This window comes from Perna viridis, chromosome 9 (assembly GCF_037379345.1).
Source record: "Perna viridis isolate PV_CMFRI_1.1 ecotype Kerala chromosome 9, ASM3737934v1, whole genome shotgun sequence".
In the NCBI taxonomy this organism is placed as follows: Eukaryota; Metazoa; Mollusca; class Bivalvia; order Mytilida; family Mytilidae; genus Perna; species Perna viridis.
Window position 1 is genome coordinate 22,130,481 of NC_142453.1, and position 13,034 is coordinate 22,143,514.

At 32.3% G+C, this 13,034-nt stretch overlaps 1 protein-coding gene across 2 annotated transcripts; it reads right to left on the bottom strand.

Annotated features, from left to right (window-relative positions):
- Positions 1 to 19: 19 nt before the first annotated feature.
- Positions 20 to 12,992, bottom strand: LOC148607338 (THO complex subunit 6 homolog). 2 transcript variants are annotated; one of them, XM_088544608.1, is made up of 14 exons: positions 12,819 to 12,992; positions 12,264 to 12,379; positions 10,838 to 10,902; positions 9,426 to 9,480; positions 8,672 to 8,723; positions 7,418 to 7,455; positions 7,011 to 7,059; positions 6,049 to 6,126; positions 4,807 to 4,906; positions 4,174 to 4,226; positions 3,473 to 3,541; positions 2,344 to 2,457; positions 1,083 to 1,211; positions 20 to 132 (listed from the first exon to the last, which is right to left on the bottom strand). In XM_088544608.1, exons 1-14 carry the CDS (start codon positions 12,975 to 12,977, stop codon positions 49 to 51), a joined length of 1,161 nt encoding a protein of 386 aa, XP_088400734.1. In that variant the 5' UTR covers positions 12,978 to 12,992; the 3' UTR covers positions 20 to 48. The 2 variants fall into 2 exon arrangements, with proteins under 2 accessions (XP_088400734.1, XP_088400735.1); XM_088544609.1 differs by lacking the exon at positions 20 to 132 and adding an exon at positions 146 to 637.
- Positions 12,993 to 13,034: the final 42 nt, after the last annotated feature.

The window sequence follows — 13,034 nt, forward strand, 5'->3', positions numbered from 1 at the left end:
AGTTAAAAAAAAAAAGGCAATTGGTACATAGATTTATTCAAATCATATTTAGGAAAAAAGGAATGAAAATGCTTTGTATCCAAAGTTAGTAAAAATGTCAACTTTTGCACTGTTTCCTGTTGCACAGAGTACCTACAAATATAAAAAAAGAACAATATATCCATCCGATAAGCTAGTCTTAAGAAAAAGTACATCCTTATGTAAGTTCAACAAAAGATACACCATACTTTCATCATGTTTATTAATAGCGAAGCAGTGTACTTTACATAAATTTGAAACAGTAATGGTAATTTACCTTCTTTCCCTGTGTTTGCATCCACCAGAATTGTTACCGTTGGTAGTTTTAGCAGGACAGATGGAATGATAGAAAGTTGAAATCTCCTTGTCAATTCAATTGTCCATTTATTTATCAGGTGATCATCATATATAGTAAGCATATTAATTTTCGCGGGTTCTGTCAAGTGAACATATTCACAGCTATCAATTTTCTCAGATTCAATAAATGATTAGCTTTATAGTGTTAAAAATCAATTTCACATAGACTATTTTTCATTGCTTTCTGTCCACCGTGAAAATAGCGAAAATTAGTATGTTTTCCAGTTATTGATTCACTTCATTGATGAGACCAACTGTAATCCTAAAAGTTAACTATATTACTTATTGTAATTTTGTCCATTTCAGTGTAAGTATTTATAAAAATCAGGAAAAATGGAAAACATCAGAAACAAAAACACACCAAACTAACAATGTAATATCACTCAAGGATACTTTCACTATTTGAGAAGACCATTATTTGATCTCTGCATCTTTGCCTTTGCTCAGAAATTTTTCAATAGAACCTTGGATAACTGAGTCTTTTGACAGAGTTATCTGCCATTGAAATGTTCATTTACAGTGTATTTCAATAAATTGTAACTCAATGGTCCAGCACGATATGGAAAATCTTGTCTGTTTTCCTGATTCTGATGGTGCAAATAGTAAAATTACACTATCAAAATGATTTTTTTTTCATATCGTGTTTCACCTTCCGCCTGATTCTTACAGGGACTGGCACATAATTCATTAGTCAAAAGTAGCCTTACCTTACAGTTATTGGAAGTATTGTTTACAGATATATTGAACACAGAACTAGGCGTACAGGGGACTTCCATGCGACGTTCTCCATTTACTGACCAGTGATTAACCACTCCTTTAGTACCTGCTGATATTATCTGAAAAAAAAATGCAATAGGAAATTTCCTGTTTTCTGCCAGGTTCAAAGTTTTTAAAGGACTTGAAAATCTGAATAGATAACCACAGCATAATACAAAATGTATTCATATTGGTGACCAGATTTCAACTTTTTAAATTAGTTTTGAAGGGAATAGTCATGGTGAACTCGGTATACTGTGAAAGTACTTTTATTCATTGGTACCAATTTTCATGGTTTTGGCATCAATTATCAGTTTGTAGTTTCTTGAATTTGTGGCTTTGAGAACTTTATATACAAACAAATGGAAAATTTCAATTTCGTTGGGAACCAAATTTCATTTGAATCCGTAAAAGCGAATTTGAGTGATGGACAGAAGGACCAATGGACGGACGGACAATGGTATACCATTATACAACCATAATCTAGCATGTCTATAAAACTGTATGCAAAATTTCAAGAATAGTATCAGTACAGCTGAGTTATTACATCAGATTTGACAATAATATAAATTTTTAAGTGAATAAAGTTCCGTAACTCTGGAACGACATATAAAAAATTCTTCAAAATCAAAAGGGAGCTTTCTTCTGTTAATATTAAAATTTCATTTGAATCCGTAAAAGCGAATTTGAGTTATCGCGTGACATGTGGACGGACGGACAGAAAACAGTACACCATAGTACGTCCCATCTATATAGACGGGTGTATAAAAATGGTGGTAAAATTTTCCAGCACTTTTTCCTTGTATAAACAGTAAAATAATATCTACATCTCAGATGCTTCAAGATAAATTTAAATAGCTTTTCAGTTGTTTTCTAGATGTATTGAATAAATTTGTGGCAAAAAGGACCAAATTGAGAAGTATGATGTGACACCCATTACCAGATTCTTACGTGGAATGGTACTTAAATTGATGATGTATGTAGTAATAGTTTTGTCCATGTGTGTTGTAGTATTTTAAAAAAAAAAACTCCATTTATTTTTGTCATCATACTGACCCTGGTACCATCAAACTTCATATAATAGCTTCTGAGAATATTTCTACTCCCTTTGGAACTCAATTCAAAATCCTGTAATTTCATGATGTCAAACACAATTAAGAATATTCTCAGACGTCAAAAGTTTTGAGGTGTCTTGGCCAGATTGCAACTTACTGAATCTTCATGGAACATGACACATTGTTGGCATGCACCAGGTGTATCAAATACTGCAGTCGCTGTTAAAGATCTCAAATGCCATAAAGACAGGCTGGGACCTCCTCCACATACCTGAAAATCAAAAAGAGGGGTAATCTGATATTTTACACTAAAGATATTCATTTTAAGTAAAACAGGATAGAATGGTTTGGCAAAACTAATATCAAAACACAATGAAACTACATACTAAATAATATGAAAATATCATAAATTGACATCTTCATTTGGTCTACATATGACTGATTAGACTTTAACATCCTACTGAAGATACTTCATGCAGTTCAGAATAACAATTTACCACTTGATCATGTAGGTAGGCATGCCACCCCACTCAGACATTTATTCTCCAAGCAAACGAGTTGTCATTCTCTCTTAAAAATACCCATGCTAGGTGAAGAAGCAGTGACTACCAGTTTTACTCTTTGGTATGACTCGGTTGGGGATTGAACCCACAATCTCCGGTATTCGAGACAAGTATGGTTTCCTTAGACCACCTTGGCAAAATTGAAACTCCTCATCCTTTCTAGTTACACCGAAGAAAAACCTCGGAGGCACTAGAAGGAAGAACCTATCCAGAATTTTGACCCATCCGATTCTAAAATTATACTTTTACTGGTTGAAATTTTTAACATTACTTTTTTTCCTAGCTCCTTGCTTTGTTGCAAAATTCTTGACCAAGTTATTGTTCTTTTATTCCTGTAACATCTTACCAATATTTTTTAGTGCCACCCGGTGGATGGAACTACTTTGAGTTGTGTATGACTGCAATTCAGGCAAATTTTTCAAGAAATTCTCCTTTCTGCATCCGAGGTTATTTTTTAGTGTAGCGGAAATGGTTGAGTAGTTCTGACTGCACCTTGGCAGTTGGTCTACATATATAGGCTTCTCATTTATTGATATAGGTAGACCTGTTGTATACACAATTGCTTTATGAATAATAAGTTGATCTTTTACCATGAAAAGTTTTTGATGGCTGACAGCAGCCAAAGGATATTCACAAACAAATGGAAGCACTTCTACCAAACTTGTCAAACCCTTTCTAAAGTTAAACACAGTAGCCTCCACTGTTTCAAATCATGTTACCTACCAGCCAATCATCAGCTGTATCCATGGCAACACATCCTAGCCATTTACCAAACTTTGGTCTACAGCACAGCTGTAATATAAATATTTTAAAACATAAGTGTATTTCAACACAGTGGTCAAGAATAGCAATATTTATTCTTGTTAACAAGGTCTAGATGTACAGTGAGACATATTTTAAGTGACACACCTTGGAATCAAACCTATCTTTGGTAAACACATAAACACGAGTTGAAAACAATTGTCAATCAATTTAATGCCTAATTTACATAGAATGTACATATAATACTCTTTCCATATGAATCAATTCATCTATTTTAAATATAGTGTAAATGATAGCAACACATCAAAAGAGTAATTATCTATTATTAAAAATATGATAATGAGAAGTGAATGTGCATTTTAGTGTGAACCATGCATAAGAACAAAAGAAAATTTCAGTATATTAGGGAGTAACCATTTGATTTCTTTGGGGGTGGCGTCAAATTTTTCAGTATATTACTGACCTGACTTTTCATCTTTTACTCTAGCCTATCCCGGATCTACCCAATTGTTTGACCAGACATCACTAACCTGCCTTTTTATTCCAAATTTGATCCTAGCCCCTCCCCACCCCTAAAATGCAAATGGTTGCTCCACAGGAGTCAAAACTAAACAGGTTCCACTGATTACAGTAAAGCATCACTACAATATTATCCGATTTACCTCATTCTTATAAGGCTCTATATTATGAACAGGTTCTGATGGGCTCCTTGTGTCTGTGAAAAAAAATTAGTTTTTTGAAATGAATATTGAAAATCTGTATCAATGATTCAATCAACAAAGAGAAAATGCTTCTTCAAATTCAATATTTTGTGGTTAAATGAAAATTCAGTGAGTGGTGGAAGATTTTTCCTAACATATTTATTCAAACTTATATTTTGGACTTTTTTTTTAATTTGCAAGTTCTTACTTTAAAGGGTGAAGTTTCTCATGAACTAGTGCTCGTGGATAAACAACTAATTCAGTGAATGCTCAGGCAGTTGTTTACACACCTTCTACATTATTGATATGATCAAAAACAATTAAATACTTGGTTTGTAAATGTGATGGATGTTATCAAAACCACTTCACACTGTGAAAGTACTTTAATTCGTGGATACCAATTTTCGTGGATTAGGGAAGAAACACTGGTTCGTGGATTCTTGAATTTGTTGGTTTGCTATTTTCAGTATACAAATCAAAGGAATTCTCCTTTTTGGTTGGGAACACAAATTTCGTGGTTTGGCATACCCACAAAAACCACGAAAATTTGTACCCCACGAACAATAGTACTTTCACAGTACTCAGGATAATTACCCCATATTTTGACTGATCCATCTTCTGAGGCTGAAGCACATGTATTACCATTCTTAACAGCTAAACTGTGTACATAGTTCTCATGTCCACTCAATGTCATCTGTAATAAAAGGTACTGTATGTATACAGGTCAGAATGAATTAAGAAAATACCCAGAAGAATTTTTGGTCAACTAGAAATAATTACATGGTTATCAAGCCTTCCATAGTCTCAATTTAGGATGGTTTATCACCCATTTTTATTTAAGGAATGTAACTAATATCTGAATACATCATCTAGTATGAAGAACTTTGGGCCGATTTATGCAGAATAAACTATGAAAAGTGAATTGAACCAAAGCTCTTTATACAAGATTAAAGTAGTCCATTTAAAAGGGCATGGTTTAAAGTTCATGACCTTGCTTATTGATCAGGTGATAGGAAAATTTTGTATTCAAGAACAGTAAAAATCGTAATATTAAATTATTGCTACATAAAATCATTAATTTCCATTTGCCATTAAGTTAATAGTTGCTTTTTAGAGCCCTTTAACTTTATGTTGCTGTAAGCTTGACTATTTTTCTGGGAATGATAGTAATTTCAAATTTGTTTGAAAACATTTATTTGGGTCTGAAGCCAGAATGATTTGTTGTATTGTACATAAAAAATTTTGTTCAGTGCTACATTCATTAGTTGTCTGTTCCTATACAGTATTTTCACAATGACACAGGCATATTTATCCTATGGACACATTTCTATGAAAAACTGATCATGCTGTGGTGAGACTTAAATAAAACATTGAATCTTGATTCTCTTCTATTCCCTTACTCTAATTATTGTTGGTACATATCAGGAGAATTGATATGGTGAATATGTCAATTAGGGTAACAACAAAATTACTGAACACTAATCCGATTTATATTGAAGTCAAGTCCAAAATAAATCTGGCAAAATAGATATTACACCACAGAAGCAACTGGTACTGCAATGGTCCTGACATGGTACAGGCACTGCAGACAAAATGGTGGGTTAAATCTAAGTTTTACAGCGTGCTAAACCTCCCTCTTTCATTGCAGCTTTGACTATAACAATGGTGATTAAAAAAGCATTTGCATGCTATTGTCATTATCGGTAAATCAGTGGTCACATCAGCACAAAGAACATATATGACAACTATTCCAACAGGATTAAAAATGTCAGCTCAAGGCCACCTTATACACAGGTTATGTATCAATTTAATACCATTATTATACATGTAAGTTACCTTTCGTTCACCACTATCCATATCCCAGACATAAATATTGTTGTCTCCACAGCCAGCAAATATCTCATTCCCATCACTCTGAAAATAAAAAATGTCAATAAACATTGTAAATATTGATGTTGAGACATTAATTTTAGTTACAGATCTTTTTTTCCTAAACTTTGTTAGTAGTAAGTGTGTTAGCTAGATACTAATTTTGAACCCTCCCCCTTGTTAATAAAATTTTCTAAATTCAAGTCTTAAAATTCCTTTAAAATAGGAAAAACCTGGTAAAATTAGTTCCATAATTCAACTACGTCTTTTCAGTAAATTTTTCCACTATTATGTATTACTTACTAAGGGTGTGAAAAAGCTCCAAATTTTAGCAAAATATTTTAAGTAGCACTCCAGATAAGAATCATACAAAATGCGATTCATGGATAAAAAGCCTACATATTTTTATTTTTGATATTTTGTTTGAAATGTCATAGTAAACAGAAAATAACATGCGGTTTTTCATATAACTCGTGCTCTTAGGATATAAAAATTATATAGAATGCACTGTAGATTTCAAAATTAAGGGAGATAACTCTGTAAATGACGCTCAAATACAATAGAATCTACTGGATTTTCAATGTTGATTATCTCCTAAGAGCAGGCAGATTTGAATGAATAATTACTCATTTCATAGTGTAGACCCATAAAACAACTTAATTACAAAAATAAAAATATGTAGCCTTTTTTGGGGTGTATCACATTTTTTCAGATTTTGCACGATTCTTACAAAGGCAGCTACTTAACTGTTTGTTTTCAATTCATTTTCATGATTTTAGGTTTAGCTTTGGTTTGCCATCTCCTTGAAAGTGAAACACCGCCAAGGAGGCCCAGAAAATGTGTGGTTGCCAAAAAAGTATAAGTAAAGCGAAAGAAATTTGTGATACATATATCATATTGTGAAGAAAGATTATCATTATATTACTAACCTCTGTGTTGACAACTATGGAATTGATTTCTGGTTGAGAAAATGGTCCCCTGTAAAATAAAATTTAATTTATCAGGAAATTGTATTTGAAAGAGTTTTATACTCAGTTGTTAAAAACTTATTGACATCTTGCAAATGGTAAGTTTATTCATAATTCAAATTCCTGTGCAAGTCTTATTTTTTGTGGGGAAAGCTAAAAACTGGGCAACCTATAACTGCTTTATTAGATCAATTCAAGTGAATTAAGTCAAGTCAAATAGTAAAATTGCAAAATTATCATATGAGGTTTAAAAAAAACCCTCAAAAATAAAATGTACCCTATTGTCCATCAACTGCAAAATATCATTATGCTATAATATCTAGTTGAATGGTATTATGTGACCTCAACTTTTGTACATGGATACTTACTTTTTAGGGATATTCAATGACCATAAAACTCTAGGTGACTGAAAAGAAAGAACTATAATATCAGTATACACTACACTACTCAGTACTTTATATGTTTTTGCTTTAAATGTGCTACTTACATGTTTGTTTGTAGTAAAACATTGTTACAATTTGAGTGTTTACTTTTTTCCAAGATAGATTCAGGGGAGGCCTTTTTAAGATAATTATTGTGCATGGTTGAAAAAAAACTTTGGGTGTCAATGTTTTCCAACTTAAAAAAACAACTTGAATAAAGAGCTGCGCTTTAAGTGCAATATACGCCTGTTGCCCTTTTAATTTGTCCTTATGCTTATAATGAATTTCTATGATCAACTAGGAATATTGTGAGCCCTGTCATATACCCCCCCCTCCCTCAAAAAAAAAAAGTAAAAATAATGCACAAAAAATTTGGCACTATCAAGGCTACCTCAAGTTTAACAGAGTTTGTTGTCTTGACTTTTCACCCATACATTCCTATCTTGTTTAAAACACACTTTTCTGACAAGGTTACCAAGTACCTTTTATATTTATTAGTTGATCATCATAACAAATGGTCTCTTTTAAACGATTTTTCAACGAATAAAATTTCCAGCTTTTTTTAAAGAGTAAAACTTCACAACACGGAAATGTAAAATCTGACATTTATACAAATAATAAGGGAGCTTACTTCAATGATATGAACAATTCACCAAAGTTTCATAAAAGTTAGTGAAAGTGTTTTTGAGTAACTGGGCGAAAACTTGAAAATCTCCCTTTTTTAAGAATAAAATTAATATCACGGAAACAAAAATATCTAAAATTTATAAAAACAATAAGGGCGCTTACGTCAATAGATATGAACAATTCACAAAAGTTTCATAAAAGTAGAGGAAATAGTTCTTCAGTTATTGTGCAAAAACTTGAAAATTCCTCCTTTTTTAAGGAAAAAAATTCATAACACAGAAACGAAAAAATCTGAAATTTATAAAAGTCAAAAGGGAGCTTACGTCAATAGATATGAACAATTCACCAAAGTTTCATTTAAGTTGGTGAAAGTGTTTTTGAGTTATTTTCTGAAATTGGACGATGGACGGGCAGACAACAGTATAGCATAATACATCCAGTCTTTGACGGGCATATAAAAACCACAAGAAACATGGGAAATCCATCAAGTGTATTTTAGTAACTAGGTATTGTACTATGTGAGGATAAATCGAAGACAGGTCTATAAAATGAAATTAATCAGACAGTACCTACCCTGTTCAGAATATCTGACCACTTCCATGCCTTTACAGGACCATTTCCACCACTGTAATTATCAATATATTGGTAAACAATACATTAGGAAAAGTATGGTCAAACTAAATAACTATTTGTATTTGTATATATCATTGAAAAGTAATATATAAGTACACTGTATTTATAATTTAGAATAGGACTGAACTATTCAGATCCATTTTTTCCCTCAAATTTAGAAGTCCATCTTCTATACTCTATAATCATATTTATTGTCCAGTCCTTGCTTGTCTTAACTGAACCTCTCTTGAAAGATCCAGTTTCAACAGGAGTACATTTTACACAGGTTGACAAATTGACATGGAGAAACTTCAGAAGAAGTGTAGTTTATACAGGTTTCTGGTTCATTCAAGGTTCAGTCAAGACAGGATTTAATGAAAACATACTTTTTCATATAATTCATCAAAGCAGTGTTCTTTTTATATTTATAGATTGATGATACCATCTCTTATCCTCTATAAATACACCTAATATAGATTTAGGTGTTTCTAGAAAAGCAGAGGATGCTTACCCTACTGGTGCACCTGGTCCATGCTCGCAGTTTTTAATGGAGTCTGAGTTGCTCATTTGCTTTTGGTACTTTGTACGTATGATTTCAGTTCATGTTCTTTGTTGTGTATGTCTGTTTTCCATGTCTAGTCTTTGTCCTTGGATTACATTCTTTTGATTACCACTAGAACCTTGGTTACCTTGATTACTCTTAGATAATTCTTACCTAATCAAAATTGTATCAGTACTTGCTAGGGTATATATTGCTCCATCTTCAGAGGCTGTAATAAAAAAAATATAATGAGATTATCGTTTTGTTAATCTGGTTAAAATCTGAGTTTGTTAGATAATCCAAAGATGGTTCTGATTACCCAAAACAAAAGTATATTCAAATAAAACAGCAAAAATCATACAAAGCTAGAAAATTGAAGAGTTATTGTTATGGATTGATTGTGATTCATTACATGGCTCATACCAAGCTCGTTAGATTTACTCTTAGCCTGTAATTCATTACATGGCTCACACCAAGCTTGTTAGATTTACTCTCAGCCTGTGATTCATTACATGGCTCACACCAAGCTCGTTAGATTTATAATTAGCCTGTGATTCATTAAATGGCTCATACCAAGCTCGTTAGATTTATTCTTAACCTGTGTACTAATCCCTTTTGGGATTCAGTTCTGGAGATACTCTTTGTTTTGACCACCACTACAAAAAAAAAAATATCCAGCGCCGAATCCAAAAAGGGATGCGCCTGTGTACAAGCTCATGGGTTTTGTATGAGTTATTTCTAATGATATGATTTGAATATGGTTTATGAATAAGGTTATCATGCCTAACATGAGTTCAATGTGAGTTAATAATTTTGGAAGTGTGTTGTATGTTACTTGCACACAATTTATTAACTTGGTACTGAAGGATTCTTTATTTTCAGTTTAGTTATTGTCATCGAAAATTTATAACATATAAGTTCAGTACTATTTATTATCTAACCTGACCAAACAAAATTAATCTTATTTTGATGCAATTTTTACTGAAAACAAATGCTTCTTAATAACATACTATAAATACTGGCAAAAATAAATAGAAGCAAAATATTAAATATATCAATTTTCCCTGAGTCCAGTCAAATTAAATGCTTTTTTGCAGTTCAAATAGTGAGCCCAAATAAAATGTAACCACAAAAATTTTATAATCTGAAGCACTTATTATTTTCAAAACTTTTGAAAACTTATACCTGTATATGTGTAATTATTCATAACATCTATGAAAATAAGCAACAACACAAAGACAGGTAAGTATTTACATGTAGTTTACATGACATTATCAACATTCCCTGAATTTTTTTAGGAACTTGTGTCGAGAATCTTCATTTTTGTTCCATTATTGTTGCTACACTATTACCGGTTTACACTCACTTGCAATATGACGAGTGCTGCTGGCGGAGCAGGACATGCTAACCATTCCAGAGCACCTGATGTTAATCCCATTTTTTTTGTAAGATTTCATACTGCTAGTGTTTTAGTTTTTTGTGAAATGTCTTGCTTTCCCTTTGTTTAATTTGTTATAGATGTATGCAATCTATTTTAGTTCTGTTCCCTACATGGAGTATGTAGATTGCATATGTTTAGTAAATACCTTCAAATACAAATACTGGTTTCAATGTTGTCTCTGATGCTTCTGGTGCAAGTGCTGCAGTCAAACTGGAATTTAGTTGAAGTTTAATAAATTTGCAATATTGAAATATTGTAATCTAAATTTGAAATACATTTAGTACAGGTCATGAGACATTAGTTGAAAATTATTGTACAGTACCAAGTACCCCTCCTCCAACTCCTCTGATCAACATATGACAAAGTCAGTGGTTTGTATCAGGAATCCAAAGGTCATTCAGATGGAGAACACAATGACATCATGTAATAAGGAATCTGTGAAAGTTTTATCAGGTTTAAGAGGAGTTGGGGATTAGAAGATAGTCCCCCATTCAAGTCAACCAATGACAAAGACCATAGTTCAGAGGAGCTGGGGATAAGAACTGGGACGGAAGAATGAATGGACACCATGACCACTATTTGCCTTCTGTTTTTCAAACAGGGGTATAATGATTCCTTGTTTTCATTAATCATTACATGGTTACATTATAAAGTAATGTTTAGGTTACAGTCAATTTGAATACATATATGATCTATGTAACAAAAGGCTAGTAACAAAATTAACCATAGTTTTGGCTTAATTTAAGTTGACTGTTCTGTAATCTTGTTACCTGGTACAATCACACACCACTGTAAATATTACTTCTAATTTTTACATTCTTCACAGGAGAGATGATGCAAGTGAAGTCAAGTGTCACCATCCAACACAGTGGTGTCAACATTTCAAAATATGCTTGTAGTTTAATTCCCATACTTATATGTACATGACAAAATATATCAAATAATTTTTAAAGTTAATGCCATTTCAATTGTATACAGAAAAAACAAATCAAAAGTATTGGAATGAAGTAATTATAAGTCAGATTTTAATTTTGTGGAGAAGAAGTGGAGGAAAATAGTGAATCCACTGTGAAAAGTGGAGAAATTAAAAATTTAGGTTGATTGTAAGTGTAAGTGGGGTTACAAATGTGGTTTGTTCTACAATGAAATGAGATGGATAAATCAAATACATGTGTAGCATATTTGTGCAAAATTATGCTTGTTCCTAAAGATTTAACCAACATTGGAAAACGTTTTCAAAACACATTTTTATTGGATTTTTTTCATTGAAAAGGTTGCACTAATGTAACTACACAACAGATTCCAAGCCAAAACAGTCATTGAAACAGGTCACTAAATATAAAACCTTTGTCTGGGGTTATTATTGAGTGTTGATGTAGACTTATTCAATAATGACTATTATATTTAAAATGGAAATTTTGAACTTAAAGAAACCTAAAACTTAAAGAGAAAATTCGATTTTTCAGAAATCAATTCAAGGAAACTTGCAATATTGGATTAAGGATGATGAATGGCCATATTCTACTATTTAAGGTATGCTTATTTCTAGTTAATTAAAATTAAACTCTTACCTAAATACTGCAATCTGTCCATAGTTGTTAGCTGCAGCCACAAATTTTCCACATGGTGAGTAACAGTGTGCAAATACTGTTGTGTGTAGTAATTTTCTGGCTGCTAAATCTCTTTCCTTAAAATGGACAAAAATATGTAATTCATTCAATCATAAATACTAGTAATAGCCATAAGAAGTGCTTCTCTTTATGTTACTATGTTCCTGCAGCTACAAAACTCTTCATGCTCAGTTTGAATAAAAACCATGTTCTCATAAGTGGGCACTGTGCTTAGTTAGTCATCGTGTAAAACTGATATAATTATTGTCATGTAACATGTAATGGATCTCTCTTATACATCGCCAGAACAGAGTGTCACCAGAACTTTAAGATACAAAAATGCACATGTAGCTACTGCACTCTGCAGACTATAGTATAGAGTAGGATTGCTAGATTAAAATTTAAAGCAACAAAACGAAAAATTTACCGATGACACCAACTGCAAGTACTTTTTGTGTAAAAACCAAAGACTTTTACTTATTTTTTCTCACTCATGTAATGACACTCTACACCTACCATCGCGTCACCAAAACTTTTCAAAAAATATTCACGTTGGTTTGTTTTGGTTTTCCCACACTTCCGGAATGTATAAAACACAAAGTCAACTTCGGGTATTGTATAATTCCGTGAAACTAAAATCGTTTTCCGGGCAAGAAACTTTTGGTTTGTGCGCATTTAAAGTTCATCGGACAAGAGTGTAGATAATGAAATAGAATTCATAAATGTTAATTA